Source organism: Bos taurus, chromosome 6 (assembly GCF_002263795.3).
Source record: "Bos taurus isolate L1 Dominette 01449 registration number 42190680 breed Hereford chromosome 6, ARS-UCD2.0, whole genome shotgun sequence".
Lineage (NCBI taxonomy): Eukaryota > Metazoa > Chordata > Mammalia > Artiodactyla > Bovidae > Bos > Bos taurus.
In genome coordinates this window covers 103120873-103139749 of record NC_037333.1, presented here as the reverse complement: position 1 = coordinate 103139749, position 18877 = coordinate 103120873, and the positions used below count along the sequence as shown (strand labels likewise).

Sequence of the window (18877 nt, the reverse complement as noted above, 5' to 3'; positions counted from 1 at the left end):
CCTCTAAACCAGGGGTCCCCAACCTCTGGGCCGGGGAACCAGACCTCTTGTCAGATCAGTGGAAGCTTTAGATTAGAAATCATTCAGTCCAGTCGCTCAGTCGTGTCTGACTCTTTGCAACCCCATGGCAGCACTCCAGGCTTCCCTGTCCATCACCAACTCCCAGAGCTTACTCAAACGTATGTCCATCGAGTCAGTGATGCCATCCAACCATCTCGTTCTCTGTCGTCCCCTTCTCCTCCCACCTTCAATCTTTCCTAGCATCAGGGTCTTTTCTAGTGAGTCAGACTAGAAATAGAGAGCACAATAAATATAAGGTGCTGAATCATCCTGAAACCAACCACCCCCCGCCCCGGTCAGGGTAAAAATTGTCTTCCATAAACTTGGTCCCTGGTGCCAAAAAGACTGGGGACCACTGCTCTAAACGTTTAATTCTGAAAAAGAGAATTGGCAGGTCTGCAGTGCATTCCTCCTCCACTCATGTTCCCTAAATTTCAGGGAGCTCATCTGTATCAAAGCTACTGGTTTTTCCAGTAGTCATGTATGGATGTGAGAGTTGGGCCATAAAGAAAGTCGAGCACCAAAGAACAGATGCTTTTGAACTCTGATGTTGGAGAAGACTCTTGAGAGTCCCTTGGACAGCAAGGAGATCCAACCAGTCCATCCTAAAGGAGATCAGTCCTGAATATTCATTGGAAGGACTGATGCCGAAGCTGAAGCTCCAATACTTTGGCCACCTGATGGGAAGAACCGACTCCTTAGGAAAGACCCTGATGCTGTGAAAGACTGAAGGCAGGAGGAGAAGGGGAAGACAGAGGATGAGATGGTTGGATGGCATCACTGACTCAATGGACATGAGTTTGAGCAAGTTCTAGGAGTTGGTGATGGACAGGGAGGCCTGGCGTGCTGCAGTCCATGGGGTTGCAAAAAGCTGGACACAACTGAGTGACTTAACTGAACATCTGTTATCACCGACAGAAAAGCACCTGGAGCACACCTGAGCTGGTCCTGGCAGCCCTTCCAGGGCTTGCTCTCTTAGGCTCGAGGGCAAGTGTCTGGGCCACGCCCCCATGGATGTGCCCGTTGACCTGGTGTCATCACAGTAACACACTTCTGCTCATCCGAGACCCTCTGCCTAACCACATCTTTGTCTGGACAAGTTCTGTCCAGGAACGTTCCATGAGCCGCGGGGCTAAGTCTGTCTTTATACCAGCATCTCCAGCACCTAACACGGTGCCCAGCACACAGCCGATGCTCAGTAAATGCCAGGGGATGGATGAAGGTATAAACGAGGGAACTTCCTCCCTCCCTTCCTTCTACCCAGCGCGTATCACCCTGTGTCTTCCCAGTATTGACACACGTGTAGGCCCATGAGGCTGAGTCCAGAGCTGGGTCCATTCATCTTTTTTCCTGTGGGAGGTTGTTGGCAGTGGCCCTCCCATGGCTCTGCCCCTTTGCAAGGTGACTCTGCAGCTCCTCCCAAGGAGCAAACTCACCACTGGGTGTGGCTGAAGCATTCTTTGGTGAACGGGATATTAACCAATGTGATGCAGGCAGAGGCATGGCCTATACTTGTGCTTTGGGGGCTTCCCTTTTTTCCTGCTCCAAGACCTTTACTTAAAGGAGCCAGCTTCCTTGAGGACGAGAGACCATGAGAGCCTGGCTAACAGCTGGCACTAATGCGCAGACAGGACACTGAGGTGATCTGGGGCCATCTATCCCCAATCAGCTGCAAAATGAAGCCTCTAGAGTGACCCCAGGGGAGACCAGCAGAAGAACCACCCAAACTGCTGATCCATAGAACTGTAAGCACACAAAATTTCTGTTATTTGTAAACAACTCAGTTTGGGGTGCTTTGTTAGGCGGAAATAGCCAACTGATACATGATCCCACACGCTGAGCACAGAGCCCAGCACAGGGCAAGGGCTCTGGTAAAGTGCTCACTGAATGAATGGCCATGTGCTTTGTCCCAGACTGGCCCCTTTATTTAGCAGGCACTGGGGGCAGAGCACACCCAAAAACAGGGCCTAGCACCTCAGATGGGAGGTTAACTTAATCATAGGCTGTGGTTGGACGGGTTGCAACCTGTGAGCTCAGCCTGAAAGAGGGAAGCTGAGGTCAATGGCAGGTGAGGACAGAAGTGTGAAAACAGCCTCATCTTCACCCTGGACTCCACCCAGGCTGCTGTTGAGTCTCCCTCCTCCCCCATTCCCTATGTGTTAAGTACTATTATTAGCCCCATTTTAAAGATGAGGAAACTGAGACATAAGCGATCACGTAATTTTCCCAGGGCTGTGCAACAGGTCAGGGGCAGGGCTGGCCTGTGGCTTGTTGGCTGTGGTGTATGTTCTGCACTGCTCCCCTGCCTCATGGAGAGTTTTGGACCGGCTCCCACGGCCACCTCTGCCATCACTGAGAGCTAGCTGCAAGTTCATTTGCACAACTGAATCCTCATAGGCAGTGTCAGCTTTTCTTCCAGATTCAAGTCAGAAAAGATTCTGCTGATCACTTTATGTTTGGAGTTGTCTCCTATTCTTGTACATTTGGCAAACAAACAAAGAAAAAGCCAAGTAGACTCTCAGAACATGATGGATTTTTAAAAAACTGGTAAAGAGGCAAATGAGCTGGGACAGTCTCGCCTGAACTCTGCTAACATTCTTTTTTTTTTCTCTCACATCTCCAGAGCAAATGATATAGATCAACAGACCATCCCCCTGGGCACCAAGACCCCAGCGACACCACCAAGGGGATAGAAATGCAAAGAGTTACAGGTCACATGACCGTTTCTGCTCACCTGGCCCTTCTCAACCAGTAACTTCTCCAGATCCTCGATTTTGGCCTGACACCTCAGCAGATCAGCTTGGAGCTGTTCCCGAGTCTGAAATGCAAAAGACCAGGAAGTGAGCAGGTCCCCCCGGATGATGACAGAGAAGGGGAAAGGACAAGGTGGCATCCGGTCCTGAGAAACGGGTCCTTTTTTTAGGAGCACATGTGCCGACTGGCCTGCCTGGTTCCTGTGTCACCCACGGGTGTGACACCTGGAAGAACCGCAAGGCCTTGACAGGCCGTCAGCACCACCCCTGTTGAGAGACGAGCGCAGCCTGGAGAAGCGGCCAGCTTCTTCACGAGGGTGAGTGAGGGGCCAGCATGTCAGCTCCCAGCCCAGCTTCCTGATCCCGTGCTGTGGCTGTACCACCACCGCCAGCCGCACTTTCTCCCTTGCTCAGCCCATCTCCTGACAAAGGTATCACCGACAGCGAGGGCTGAAAACCAGATACCCCAAGGACCTGGCGGGTAGTATAAATAAGAGAGACTGACTGGGTGAAGGGTACTAGGGAGTGGTGGCGACTGTGGCAAACCAGGGGCACATGTCTCAACTCAGAGGGGACGCTGCCACTCAGCAGCTGCAGCCAAAGGTGACTACCTGGAATGGGAAGACTGGTGCTACCAGATGCTCTGAGCTCTCAAGAGAAGCCAGGAACCCGGATGTCTACGTGAAATCTCTCAACTTTTGAATGGTGCAAGGAGCTGAAGTTTTTTTAATAAGAAACCCATGCTTCAGTCCAAACCACCTCCAGCGTACACCTCCAGTGTACTTCCTCTGACCTACAGGTTACAGGCTGACACTATTGTAGCCGAGGAGCTTCCCTCCACAGCCTCATTTGCCACCCCTTACCTCATGGGGCTGTTGTGGGAATGAAACGGGTGTGTGCTGGGGTGAAGAGTCACCCCAGCAGGAGCCCTCCCAGGGGTCCCTCTTGCCTTCAGAGGGAAGGGCTGGCCGAGACTGGTCTGTGCGACTCCCGAAGATGGGCTAATGGCCAGTGAGTGGACGTTACTAGATGGTGGAGGTCAGCCCAGCCATGAGGGCTGGTATGGTCCAGACCTGGGTGGCCAGCAGGGACCAGAGAGAGCGCTGGGTGGGCTTTAACTGGGCAGCCCTGCCTGTGTGCCTTAGGAACATTCTTGGGGGTTTCTCAGCCGGGAAAGAGAGATGTCTGTTTCACAGTGAGTCTGATTTCATCACTGAGTCAAACTTCTGAAACCCTTCTTGCCAACGGAAGGGGCACAGGACACTGAGACAGCAGCATTTCTTCTGCAAATGTTGCTCCTGCACTGAGGACGGGCAGGTAGCTCCCGTTGGATTTGCCAAACGCTGGAACATCACCACAGCGGAGGCTGCCAGGCAACCCCCATCCCCTCTCAACAGAATCCGGCTGCTGGGAAGGGCATGCACAGGACATCCAGCCTCTGTCCGACCCCTCAACACCTTCCCGCTGGCACCTACCCGGGCCTCTCGCTCGGCGTCCAGTGTCCCGCCCACCTGCTCCTGAAGCAAGGCATAGGCTCGCTGCAGGGCCTGGTACTCCCTGGTCAGCTGGCAGAATCTCAGGTCAGCCTCTTCTCGGGTTGTCGTCTTCACGTCATGGAAGAGAAAAGCATCAGGAAGCCCGTGACTTGACGTGAACGGCAGTGCCAGGGTCAAGTCAGGCAAAGACAACGTGCAGATGTCACGACCGCTGCCAGCTCTTACTTAACAGACTGGCCCGGGCCAGGACCTAACTGGAGGGCTCTGGAGAGAGTGCTGGGGAGAAGATCCCTTCTCTGCCATCTACCCTGGAGCTCCCTGAACCCCAGGAATCACTGAATCGTGTGCAGGGGAACAAGGGTGAGCCAGTCCCGACTGCATGGCGAGTGTCTAGGCTGTAAAAGGCACCCCTCCCACCCCTCAGGTCTCATTCTGGGGATTTCTCCCAAGGAGACAACCACCCAAAGAACATGGCTGCAGTTGTGAAAAACTGGAAGCCCCGTACGCCTCTCATCAGGAGCCCTTAGGCTGGACGCACGTGTGGATCTACGAGGGTCTGCTCGGGACGGAGGATGATGACTAACAGCATCTGGTGCTGAAAGAAGCCTGTTACACATTCTTGGTGAAAAAGGCAAATCAAAAAGCGTGTGTCCGACAAGATCGTATTTGACTGGGGTTTCCTGAATGAATCCCAGCGGGCAGGGTGGGAGGAAGGGGCTGCTCTTTGCTCCTGTGTAACTCAGGCTCTCTGGAGCAGGGGACAGGAAGGTGGATGTGCAGAGACGGAGGGTCAGGAAAGCGTGAGAGAGAGGAGTCGGCTTCCCTCTGCTCTTTTCTGTGCTGCTCGCATCCTCTCCTACAGTGACACACCATCTTTATATACACAGGTGTGTGTGTGTGTGTGTGTGTGTGTGTGTGTGTGTGTGTGTGTGTGTGTGTGTACAAGCCTGGGGGGAGGCGAGGGGCAGACTACCACACAGCAGTTTTAATGACAAAGGGCAAGCGGCACCGCCGTGGCTACAGGTCTCCGGTGTGAAATCTGTGCTGGGAAGGGAAAGGGCCCCTCCAGACTGCAGGCACCCCGCCATCGCCATTCTCAGAACCCGTCAAAGTGGGGACCACCCTCCCTGGCCACAGGCTGTGACCACACAGGTCCTGCGAGGTTCGTCTCACAGGGAGGGACCGAGGCTACAGAGCCCAGGTGAGGTGGGAGGCACCCCCTTACAAGCACCCGGGGGTGAGGCCCGCTTACGTCATCCAAGTCCTCCTCGGGTGTGGCCGGAGCCCTGTCCGTCCTGTCCGTGTTGCAGGACGTCTCCGACAGTGTTTCTGAGTCCACGGACTCCTCGTCAAATCCAAAAAATGTCTCCACAACATGCTTCTGTGAAAGGCAATTTGCAAAGCATGAGAGAGGGACTCAAGAGTCGCCTGGATACCCCCACCCCGTCATCCGCAGGGAGACACTGTGCATCAGGGCCACTGGGGCATCCCAGGAGTGGGGTGGGGGGGGCGTGACTGCTGAGGGGGAAAGAAGCAGCCAGAGGTGGTCAGAGGGTGGAGGGTGACCACAGAGGGTGCTGGCCCAACCCTGGCTCAGGCTCACGTGCTGATGACCTTTTGCAAGGAGCCACACAGCCTGTCTGAGAGCCAGCTCCCTTCTCCATCAGAGGGACACAGGACCCCCAGCTCACCCCTGAGCACAAAGTGAGGTCACCGAGCAAGGTGCCCAGCGTGGTAACACACGGTGAGTAGCATCCTTGCTATACTGAGTGGGGGAGGGGAGGGCAGGGGCAGGCCACGTGAGAGGCCGGGCTGTAGGTCAGACACGGAATGGTGAGAGGGCAGAGTGTCCACAGGTGGACCTGGGGTTCTGACTGGCTGGGCAAGTTGGGGAGCGGGGGGCCCAGGTCCCCACCAGACGTGCCCCAAGAGGCAATTTTAGTTTATTTTAACAAGCACAGTTACAAAATTGGAAGGAATGGCGTAATGGACCCATATACACCCAGTACTCAGATTCAGAGGCAGTTTTGAGGCTCTGTGTGCTGGGCTTCCAGCTACCCTGTCCAGCACTTCTCTCACCCCGAATATCACAAGAGATGGGCCTTCATTCACTCACTTATTCATTCATTCCTTAAGTGAACATCTGACTGAGCGCCTTCTATGGGTCAGACCCTGGGTGGGGCCTGGGGGGCCACAACCAATCAAAACCAGGTGTGGTCCCTGCCCCAAAGAGCTTCGGTCCCTTGGGACCACAGACACCAGCCCACAATCACCAGATCAACATCCCTTGTCCAAGAAACACTGGTCTCCCCCCCTCACCGCCCGCCTCAAATAGTCCGTGAGAAGGTTTTTGATTTTACAAATCAGGGATGCTCCTGACCATGAAGAAAGAACCATACCTAAATCCGGAGCCAAGCTCCAGGCTCCCACTCGTCAATCTGAACCAGGCTCTCGCAGGGGTCCCTCCCCACCCATCAACACACAGAGACGCTCCCCACATGCTCAGGCACCTCCCGCCGTCAGAGCCAGTGCTGGTGTACAAGCTCTTGGGTCCAGATGTCAGAAAAACGTGGCTGGTGCACTAACAGGATTACGAACCAATTCAGAACCAGGAAGTGAGGCGAAGGGAGCTCCTTTGTCACCCTGCACAGTTTAGCATCTCTCATGGGGCTTTGAGGGAGGCCCCCGGCCACGGCTGGCGCCCACGACGGCCTTGCAGTGACAACTATGTTTCTGCAAACTGCTTTCGCCTTATGCTTTTTGTTTATTTAACACAGGTGGGACACGTACTGCCCCCTGAACTCCCGGGTCACACGTCAGGCACCTCCTCGACAGTTCCAGGGAGGCTGGAGAACACTGACCTAACACTCCCGAACCTGCTGTTTCCATGTTCGGACTAACCTGTGTTCACCACTGGCAGCTCCACCTCTACAGTTCCTCAGGCCAAAAACCAACTCCTTTCTCCACTCCATGCTCCACGCCTCTGAGAGAAACCCTGCTGGCTCGATCTTCAACCCATGATCCAAGCCTCCACGAACCAGCACCTGCCTCCTGGTCCAAGCCACCATCACCTCTCACTACTGGCCTTCCGGCTTCTGCCTTTGTCCCATAACCTGGTGGCCAGAGTGACTATTTTGTAACAAGAATCCCGTTGTGTTTGTCCTTTGTTCAAAGCCCTGCACTACACTTAAGTGGAAGCCAACATCGACAGCGCGGTCCACAGGCCCTGCGCCTGCCCCCGCTCGCTCCGGCCTCATCCCCTCCTCACCACTGTGCTCCAGCCACACTGCCGAGCACACCTCCGCCCCTTCCACGTGCCTGCCGCAGGGCCTTTGCACTCCCAGATGCTGTCCCCCAGAACCCACGTGACCCTCTCCTTCCCTTCCCTCCAGTTTTTGCACAAACATAACTTATCAAAAGACTTCCCTGATCACCACATCAAAGTCTTAACTAGCCTTTCCCCACCCCCGCCTCTCTGTTCTTCTTCCTTTATTTTTCTCCATAATGCTCATCACTGCCTAACATAAGATACACTGTGCTGATGTCAAGGCCTGACACGCTCAAGAAATACTGGTTGCTCAATAAGTATTTGCAAAGAACTCAACGGTAAACAAACGTTCACCCACGAGTAGTTTTGGGTTTGCACGTGGTGTCCCTTCCTTCGCTCCTGCAGCCCGCATCGGTGGGCAGCCACCTGGCGGTTCACCCCAGGCGAGTCCACCAGGTAGAACATGAGTCCCTACTAGACTCCATCAACGTCAAATGCAATCCTCTCTGAGTGGAGGTTGGAGGAGACATTCCTATGCTCAAAGGCACACTTCCAGCCCCCGGGTTGAGAAATCCCCCTGAGTTTGTGTCAATGATGCTCCAGACGCCACACCTCCAGAGAGCTGTGGCCATGACCTTTGACGGCGGACACATTCATAGCACTCAGTTCCTCTGCACACATGCGGTTCACCCGAGCCCCAGGCTCCTTGTTTTTCTGGGCAGCCACTCAGCTGACCTCATTTCTTGTAAACACTGCTAATTGCAAGGCCTCCAAGGACAGGCCCGTTGTGCTGATCAGCAGTGAGCAGTGACGCAGCGAGGCCCCTGCCCGGCACAAGGATGCAGCCCCAGGAAACATTAAGCCTCACAGTCTCCACACAGCCAAGACACGAGGCCAGGCGGTGGTCACCCACTGCAGGCATTGCGCAGGCGGTGGTCACCCACTGCAGGCATTGCGGGCTGTTCTTGGGGGGGGGGGGGGTGTGATGACTCAGTGCTCCATTACCTAGGGTGACCTGCTTTTTGAAACTTTGTGGGACTGAGAGTTAAATACTCAATTGCGTGCATGCTAAGTCACTTCAGCTGTGTCAGATTCTTTGCAATCCTATGGATGGAAGCCCACCAGACTCCTTTGTCCATAGGGATTCTCCAGGCAAGAATACCGGAGTGGGTTGCCATGCCCTCTTCCAGCGGATCTTCCTGACCCAGTGATCGAACCCACGTCTCTTATGTCTTGTGCATTGGCAGGTGGGTTCTTTACCACTGGCGCCACCTGGGAATTACTGAGCCCTAAAACAGAGTACTGGGCTTCCCAGGTGGCTCAATGGTAAAGAATCCGCCTACAGTGCAAGAGAAGCAGGAGATGTGAGTTTGATCACTGGGCCAGGAAGATTCCTCTGGAGAAGAAAATGGCAATCCACCCCAGTATTCTCACCTGGAAAATTCCATGGACAGAGGAGCCTAGCAGGCTACAGTCCATGGGGTTGCAAAAGAGTCGGATATGATTTAGTGACTAAACAATGACAAATAACAACCAGGGTATTAACTACAGACGCTGCAGCTGTGCATTTAAAATTGACCTGCCTGGATCCCAGTGGAGCGCCTCGAAGTATCATGTGGCTCCAGAGACAGAACCTGAGGAAGTACGCTGGGAGGAAGGAAGGAAGAAACAGCTCCGAAGGCGGGCTCAAACACACAAGGACATTCAAAGTATAATACAGAGAATTGACTTATGGACACCAGAGGGGAAGGAGAGGGTGGCACAAATTGAGAAAGTAGCACTGACCAACATGCACTGTCCTGTGTAAAGTAGATATTTAGTGGGAAGTTGCTGTAAAAGGCAGGGAGACCAGCCTGACACTCTGTGATGACCTAGAGGGGAGGGCTGGGACGGGGGAGGGAGGCTCAAGAGGGAGGGGATATACATACACAATTAGGACTAATTCACGTTGTGGTATGGCAGAAACCAGCAGAACATGGTAAAGCAACTTTCCTCTAATTACAAAATTAAAATATATAATCCTATGACCACAAAGGAGACGATCCATGAATCCACAGCACACACAAATTCCAAGGCAGCAGGGAGGTGACCACGAGTCACCCCCACCGTGTGTGACATACGGGTTGGGTTGGTTTGTTTCCTGAGAGTTAGTTTTTTTAAATTGACTGTATTATATGGGAAGCCAAAATGCACCACATAAATTTATGGCTTTATTAATAAAAAAACAAGCTTTAAAAAAAAAAAAGACAACGTTTCAAGTGAAAATCTGGTGGCTGTCTTCTTTGGAGACCAAGCAACCCTGCCTTCCACTGCATGTTCATATACACGAAATTACATACAAGCCTCCAAGGAATGAAAGGAAAATCACCTGGAAATACTCTTTCTCAAATGCTCAGCTCATAATGGGGTTTTGAAAGAAAGTCAAGCACAATAGAAACTGTCGATTTTTTGGAACCTCCATCATTCAAAAATTCCCTGGGAAATTCCTAAGGAAAAAATAACTTCAGGAACATAAGATTTCCATCTTTGCTCACTCCAAATGCATCCTCTATGGAAAAGGGCCCACCTCTCCAGACTTCTATTTTCTTTGCCACCAAAGCCCTGTCTTGCTGACATCTTTCTATAAACCAACCCAAACGCTTGAAATGCAGTTTGGGCAACTATGAGTGGAAAATAAACATTTCTTCTCCACTGACATGCTGCATATACAGAGGTGCTCATTCTTAGCAGATCACGTGAACAGAGGGGAAAAAGGGAGGCACCCCGTCCCCCAAATAAACAACCTCTTGGCTGAGCCCAACTTCTCACGGCCTCCTCTCTCCTCCATGTCATTCCCAATAATCCCGGGCACAGGAAGGAGCTTTCCAATCACAGCCGCTGATATTCACACGACTGCAACTGACCCAAAGCTGGCCGCTTACCTTCATGCTTGTAGGTCATCTCCTGGCAGCCAGAAAAGTACAGACACACCAGGGTGCAGAGACAGAGGAAAAAGGAGAAATACAGCACGAAGAGGACGTACTCCATGGTGGGGATGCGGGAGCGGGGAGGGGGCGGGGCAGAGAGTCTGAGACCCGCTAGCCTGTGTATGGCAGGGGAGCTGGAAGCCACATCACTGCCACCAGATTCCAGGCCTCTCTCGAGTCCTGGGAGGAAGCACCGATTCTTCTGCAGAGCGCTCTCGTTTCCTCTACCACACTAGGTCCACTGCCTTCCTTCTCGGCTGCACCGTTCTGAGAACAACCATGATGCTCCAGAAGGTGTGCCTTTGTTAAAAGGGATGCCGGCTCTGGGGCAGATCGTGGGCCGAGAGGAGCCAGTTTCCAGGGGCCGGGCCTGGGTGAATCAGTCACAGCAGACAGCCTTCAGGCTGGCTGATTCTCTGGGGGCTTTCCTCCCAGCCCCAGGCTCCCCGAGTCGCCCTGTTGTCAGGGCCCCTGGGAACAGCCTTAGCAACCGTGATGCCGAGAGAACCTTCTTCAGGACCAGAGCACAAAACAGGGAGGTGCCTCCTGCCTCGTGTACTTAGGAAATTTCTCGGTTCATCCCCTCACCCTGTGCGTGCCCCCAGACTAGCTGAACTCATGGGTTCTTAGCAATTCTTCCATAAGCATTTGTTTTACCATTTATACGAACTGAAGCAAACCACCATCCGATAGAAAAATGGCAGCTAGAGTGGCCCTCAGTTCCCACACCCATGTAGCACCTATGAGGGCACCTTCTTGCAGAAGCTTCTCTAGCCACAAGATCAAATGCAAAAACCCTCCTAGCAGGAAAAAAGGGTAGATTTCACCATTAAAAAGTAAACCTTTTTATTTGAAAGGTATTAAAGCAACCCTGGAGGAGGGCATGGCAACCCACTCCAGTATTCTTGCCTGGAGAATCCCCATGGACAGAGGAGCCTGGTGGGCTACAGTCCACGGGGTCGCAGAGTCAGACACGACTGAGCAACTAAGCACAAAGCAACATTAAGAGGCAAAGAATAATTCACAAAAGTGTGTGCTAAGATGCTTTAGTCGTGTTCAACTCTTTGCAACCCCATGGACTACAGCCTGCCAGGTTCCTCTGTCCATGGGGTTCTCCAGGCAAGTATACTGGAGTGGGCTGCCATGCCCTCCTCCAGGGAATATTCCCAACCCAGGTACTGATCGAACCCAAGTCTCTTAGTTTCCTGCACTGATAGGCAGGTTGTTTACCACTAGTACCACTTTGGAAGCCCCAATTCACAAGAGAAAAAAATACGTATAGCCAAGTTCATATATATTTCAACTTCAATAATGTTTGATCCTTTCAAAGTAGCCATGATATGAGATATGTAACCAGGTCACACTATGCAATTTAGTGCTAAGTCTTTAAGTTGTCTTTCCAAATGAGGTGCCTCCAGAGTTGGGACTGGGTCAGGAATGGACCTGTGACCAGGCTGAACCCAGGAGCACCGGTCCCAGGACTTTTGCTGGAACCACTGAGGAGAGAGATCCTCTGACCACAAAGGTTGGTTGTCAGGTATAATGCCAGCTGGAAGCTGCTAAAGCTGTTTGGGCCACCACATGGGAGAGTCTGCTTGAGAAAGAGGCCAGTCCAGAGGAAAGCACACTTGAAAGATGAAGATGGACAAGTCCCTGATAATTGCGCATGAGCATCTGGATCCAGCTGTACCTGAAACCGGACGTCTAGACTTCTTAGCTATATAAATTCATTTATTTGCTTAAACGACTTTGAATTTTTGGCACTAGCAATAGAAAAAAATCTCAGCTAACAGGGAGGAGGGAGATAATCCTAGAAGTCAAGCCATCTACAAACTGTTGAGTTCTGCAACAAGCCTAAAGACTTGATTTCTCTCTAAGCTGCTCTGCACTTGGACCCTCAAGAAAAACCAAAGACAGCCTCTGCCTGGAAGAAGGATCCCTGGCAGAAGGATTCCTGGCTCTGCGGAAGCCATGACACATGTACAGTGGGCTGCCTCCTGGATCTACTTAGACCCACTTTGCCAGAAATTCCTCAAGAGTGAAAATTCCTCTGTACCCATCACCTGACGCACTGTTACGCCCAAGGCAACAAGATGCACCAAGACAATGGTGAGAGGGATAGGGGGATGGAGGGGCTGAGAGCTGTTCTGCCTTGGCTGGACACGAGCTGCCACAAGGTCGGGGCAGGAGGTGAGCAGGACCAGGTCCTAGAAGGCCCTGAGGGCCCAGCCAAAGAGCCCTAGATTCATCTCCTGAGAAAAGGAGAACCAGTGGAGGGTTTTTTAAGGAAGAAGGTGGCAGGGTAAGACCTCTGCCTTAAAAAGACAGTTCTGGTGGGAGGAAGATGCTGGAAGCAAGGGAGCAACCAGAGAGCTGTGGCAATGGGCCCAGAACAGAAGATGAGGACCCAAAGGAAGGAGGTGGACACAGATGAAGAAGCAAGGGCCTGGAAGGGAGGGTCTGGAATCAGGGAGCCTTTGCCTCAAGCCCCTCCACACTGGATCTAGGGTCCCCTCCTGACTCTAGGCAGGGGGCCAGGAGCTGCAGACCTGCCTTCTAGCGTGGTCCTCTCTGAAGACTGAGTCTCACCCCCAGGCTCACTCCTGGTGTTGGAGTGTCTTGTCCTGCTAGAATATGTTGCCTATGACCACCATTACTTCCTGTCTATCCCAAAGTCTTTGGAAGTGATCTGGATGTCCCCATGGGCATTGCTGTGCTAGATGAGGTACGCTGGGCAGGTGAAATGGCCAAGGCAGGCTCCTAGCTCTGCTCTCCCTCTCTCCATTGCCCAACAACCTGCGATGTTGCCCCAGGTAGGACAGTACAGATTGCGTGTGTGGCTGAGCCACTCAGCTGCCTGAGTGTGGCCCTGCACTTTCAAAACCGTGCCCGTGTTCCATCTCCAGTGCCCCAATCGTTTCCAGAGTCCTTTACCGAAGGGCCCACAAAGCCAGCAGGCGGCCCTTGGAGCAGCTCCCTGTGGGGCTTCACGTGCTTCTGATGTGAAGCTTAGCCACCTGCCTGGCCGTTGAAGAGGGAACAAGATGATGGGCTGCTGCCCAGGCTGGAAGGGCCAAGCCCTCATCCCTTTCAGGGACTGAAACACGGAGCGAAAGCCCTTGGCTGCCTGCTGCTCGGAGGGGAACCCTGGCAAGACTGCAAGGATAAACAGCCCCCTTAGTCCATGCGATCGAGCCCCACGGTGAGGGCCAGGCGCTGTGCTAGGGGCTGCTTATAACCCGGCAAACAAGGCAGGAGCCAGCCCTCCCCATGCTGAAAGGCTGAGGATGGAGCCATGGGGGAAAGGCGGTCTGGGAACAAAGTCAAGTGGAAATGACCAGAGAGGGGAAAAAGGGTTTCTTTGGCTACCTAAAAATGGAGAAAGTGTGCACGTGATGGAAAGCACTCAGGCGTGTGGCCAGGCTAAGGCATGGCACCCCGGCTTCTGTCCCAGGGCAGCTTCGGACACCGAGTTCTTCCTCCCACAAGGCTGTGGGCTTGGCCTCGGGGCACAAGGTCAAGTTTGGATAGGTTTCAGGTGTACTGTCAGAGTGAATGCAGGGGCTGTGGACCAGGAGTGACCTACGAGAAGATCCCCAGGGTGACCTGCGTCCTGGTGACAGCAGAGGCCTGGTCCATTCGGGAGAGGGGACCACAGAGCTGACGCTTGGATCCCAGGAAGGGCCGACTCTCCAGTGGTGCTTTGATGTTTCCCAGCCTCCCTCAAAGGGTGGGGAAGTCACCTTGCTGCTACCTGAGACTATCTCTCTCTCTTTAAAAATGCAGTAGTAGCAGTGTTAGTCACTCAGTCATGTCCGACTCTTTGTTATCCCGAGGACTGTAGCCTGCCAGGCTCCTCTGTCCATGGGATTCTCCAGGCAAGCGTGCTGGAGTGGGTTGCCATTTCCTTCTCCAGGGGATCTTCCAGACCCAGGGATTGAACCCAGGTCTCCTACATTGCAGGCAAATTCTTTACCGTCTAAGCTATAGGGAAGCCCCCTCTTTTAAAAATGGGAGCCATGAGTTAGAGGGGGATGGGGGACGGGGTGAGGCAGGACCTCACATCTAACCCCCCCATGCAGGGCCTGCATCTAACAGGCCCTCCAAAGGAAAGCTACTCATTTAAGATGAAGGGAGAAAGAAAAAGGATAATATAATTTGCTGATTCCTGTCTACTCTTCAGGCCTGGAGCCAGATGCTTCATTTGATCCCATAGATATGATACGTGTTGTAAGAACCAGGAAACAGGTTCTCAGAGTTCAAGGCTTCACAGCTAGGAGCTGGCCTGACTTCCTGCTGCTCCAGGCCATGGTTCCTGAGCCTCGTCCAAGATCTCAGCTCTACTTCCAAGACAAGTGAGCAAACTGTACTCATTTTAGCCATTCTTTATGGGCCCAGCGCTCTCCTAAGACACATCTCTCCCTTGCTAGGCTGCACGTTCCAATGGCTGACCCACTACCTCCTGCCACTTCAGGGCAGGGGCTCTGTTTCCAGTTAGGTCCTGATCACACCTTCCGCAGAGCAAGCCCTGAACCCTGGACAGGGCCCAAGGAACCACTTAGGGTCCTTCTCCTGTAACCCCCACCCAGGGCTGAAAAATCAACGGCAGGTCCCCAGGCAGGGACAGCCAACACCAGTCTTGTCCCCAGGAGCCCAGTGAGACAGGCCGGGAGCTGTTGGGGATATGCTGGCTGCCCTGGAAGATGACTGCTGTGTCTTCAGAGCATGTGCAGCAGCTGGGCTGTGGTGTGGAAATGGAGCAGACCCTTGGCAGGGAACTACAGAGTCCAAGGAGGCTTGCAACAGCTGGAGAGCAGGGACGGAAAGTTCTGGAACCTTCGGTGCATTCACCAAGACACTCTGTCACGTAAAGACCCGGACAAAGTGATAAAGTACACGTATGCATGAGGGACAGAGTGCAAGGAAGATTATTTAAGGAGAGAAAAGAAAGTACTCATCCCCGCGACATGTGGGAAAGAAGGAAGGGAAGCCGCCCAGGCCTGAGGGCCAAGCCCTGGGGACTGAAAACCTGCCCAGGTGTCCGATGAATCCACTCATCCATCCAGCCCTGGACTAGCTAGGATTAAGCAGGAGCATAAGGGAAACAGCTGTACATTGAATCCTGAGAAAAAGGAAAATACTGGTGGGTCACAGTAAGTGGGAAAGACCCCAAGCCAGGTCAGGAAATTCCCCTAGAGGTTCCAAGACTCTGCCTTTAGTGGCGTCAAACTCTTGTAATTACAGTGACCAAACTTCTGCATCCTGGAATGATCCAGTGTTAGGTAAATGCGTTTTTTCCAGTAAGAGCAATTTGTTTATTCAGTGAACAACTATTTAGGGATACCCACTCTGTGCCAGGCAATGACCAGGACATAGTGAGCAGGACACAGCTCCTGCCCACCTTGCCTGCAGTACATGCAAGCCTAGCCAATCCTAAGTCCAGTCTAGGCCTTTGTAAAGTTCTCTTCCCATAGACACATTCAGAAACAGGAAAAGAGAAACAATCTCCTATTCTGGATACTCTGACAACGTTTGAAAAATATAGTCATGGCACAAAACTGGGTTTCCTGAAACCCTTTCTGGGGTGTATGAGGCCACAACACAGCCAGTTCATGCAACAAACTGAATTCCTTTCGATGGTTACTTTTTAAACATGTCTTGTGGTGAAAATGGCCATCGTGTACATTACTGACAACGGGGCAAAAGGACACAGCCCTTCTATACAGCAGACAGAAGGCTGAATGTTCTTGATCGAAGCCTTCACACCCTCTGACCCACATGTAGACTTCCGGGAATCTATCCATGGGAACTATCCAGACTATGGACACAGTTTTCTGGACAAAAGGAGTTCACTGTGGTTACATTTACAGAAGCGGGGAGTCCAAGAAGACCGAAAGGGTGGTCACTCAATGAAACGTTCAACACTCAGGGAATCTAGCAGAACTAGCTGGTGAAGAGCAGTCTGCTAAGCACAGACACATTTACTGCAGTATTATTCACAACCATGAGGAGCTGGAAGCAGACACGCTTGGTGGACACAGAACGTTAGACAAATTTATGGCCCATCCACTCAACAGATTATGTAGTCTTGAAAATTCGTATTTATGATGACAGCATCATAACACGGAAAAATGCTTTATGGTATAACGGTAAGTAAAAACCCAGGGTGCAAAAATGTATTCTACAATTACAGCTACAGTATCTAAAAAATGTGAAGCGGAACAAGGATGGGGGAAGGAGATTGCATTAAAATGCCAACATTGATCGCACCGGGGAAGCACTGCCATGATGGGCCACTATGTTCCAGATAGTCTATAATGTGGCTATACTACTTCCATAATAAAAATAGGTATTTAAATATAACCAAGTTCTGCTGAACCGCTTCCCATTTCTGAGATTCTGATGTCAGGGCATAGAGACTTGTACCTCATTCAACTTGACTTGGTGGCATAAGCTTGAGCCTTGGAGCCCCAGACTTGAGTTTAAATGTCGGTCTGTTACTTTTCCTCTTTGACTCATTTATATATTTTATACCTATATACTTCCTGTAATTTTAAAATAGAAAAAATAACACCAACCTCACAGGGTTGCTATGACGATTAAATGAGATGCTATAAATAAACCTTTATCCAAATGTACAAATTTGGTTCAAGATATATTTTATGTGCCCAGAGTGTACTATAAACAATTTGCACCAACATTCACAATCCTGAGATTTTACATAGAAGTGTTATGGGTTGAAATGAGCCCCCCAACCCAAAAAGGTTATATTAAGGCCCTAACCCCCCAGTACTTCAGAGTGTGACCTCACTTGGAAATAGAATCATTGCAATAATCAGTTAAAAGGGGGGCACACTGGATTGGGGTGTGATTAATGTCCTTATGGGAAGATGGCTATGCAAAAACAGAGACACACAGGGAAAACAGCACATGACAACAAAAGTAGAGACTGCAGCTGTGCAGCTTTAAGACAAGGAACAGAGAGGGGTGGACAGGGAGCCTGGCGTGCTGCAGTCCATGGGGTCGCAAAGAGTCAGACACACCTGAGTGACCGAACTGAACTGAAGACAAGGAAAGTCTTGTCAAATAATACCAATTTTCCAGTAAATCACCAGAAGCAAAGAAGGATCTCCCTAAAGGCTGGGATCATGCTGCCAACACCTTGATTTTAGATCTAGACTCCAAAACCTTGAGCTAATACATTTCTGTTCTAAGACACCCAGTTTGTGGTACCTTGTTACAGAAGTCCTAGGACACTAATGCAGAGATTTTCACGTCTCTTGAATAACTGAATTATCTGACATCACCTGGCTCACTTTCTTACAGCAGCTGATATTCTGGACCCAGTTTTTCACAGTCCCCATCACTCCCTATTGTCCCACTGACACCAAAGCCATATATCCATGGTCATTCAGTAAGACATCTGCATGGCTGTTTTCTTTATAGATGAGAAATATTTCTATATAGCCATATCTCTACCAAACGATAAACCAGGAGGGGCATCTGGTTTAATAAGAAGGGGACCAGGCCCACATCTTCATGGAAGTGAAAAATATTTCCAGGTGTTAATGCAAACTAAGGCCTTTTAAAAAATAGCAATTTGCAGGACTTCTGTAGCAGTTCAAAGGTTAAGACTTCACCTTGCAATGCAGGAGTGTGGGTTCTATACCTACCTGGTCTGGGAACTAAGATACCACATGCCCCCTTGTCAAAAAAACAAAACATAAAACAGAAGCAATAGTGTAACAAATTCAATAAAGACTTAAGAAATGGTCCACATCAAAAAAATCTTAAAAAAAAAAACCAATTTGTTCTTTTACTTTCCAGCTCGATCCCTGTGGGCATCTGAGTTTTCCAAGACTGCCTCTGCTCACCTCACTGGACATCTGGACAACGTCTCTATAAAAAGGGCAAAACCACATTTTCCAGGAAGAATGCATTCTGCATCATTCCAAAAAAGCCTGAAGCCCCTGATTCTTCAAAACAGGATATATAGATGTTATAAACCAAGACCAGGTATCCTTTAAATCCTTCAAAAGGTCTAAGTATTTATGTTTTTAATTTTGGGCGCACATCCCCAGAGGCCTAAATACAGGATACGGATACGTCTGTAAATTTTCCATGAATAAATGACAGTAACCAGGTCCATGGCCTAGTTATTTATGTTGCTTTGAGAAGTAGTTATAACAGGTTTTTCTGCATCAAATATGCAGAGATATGAGGGTGCCTGCCTTCAGGGCCCCTCTATGGGTTGCTCGCTCCCCTCCCCCATCCCTGGACCACCGTCCTGCAGATCCTGGCATGGAGCCAGAGCAGGGCAGCTGTGCCACCGCT

General features: G+C 51.3%; 2 protein-coding genes across 7 annotated transcripts in view; both read right to left on the bottom strand.

Annotated features, from left to right (window-relative positions):
- JAKMIP1 (janus kinase and microtubule interacting protein 1) overlaps positions 1-18877 on the bottom strand; it is a 157431-nt gene that overhangs the window by 30858 nt on the left and 107696 nt on the right. For all 6 annotated transcript variants that reach the window (XM_059887636.1, XM_024993396.2, NM_001102251.1 and 3 more), the window contains 3 exon segments: positions 5562-5690; positions 4289-4417; positions 2795-2878 (listed from right to left, as the gene is read on the bottom strand). In XM_059887636.1, coding sequence (XP_059743619.1) covers positions 2795-2878; positions 4289-4417; positions 5562-5690 — 342 coding nt within the window.
- On the bottom strand, positions 5708-18868 carry LOC132345543 (uncharacterized). The gene has a single exon (XM_059887808.1). The coding sequence runs from the start codon at positions 10602-10604 to the stop codon at positions 10446-10448; it is 159 nt and encodes a 52-aa protein (XP_059743791.1). The 5' UTR covers positions 10605-18868; the 3' UTR covers positions 5708-10445.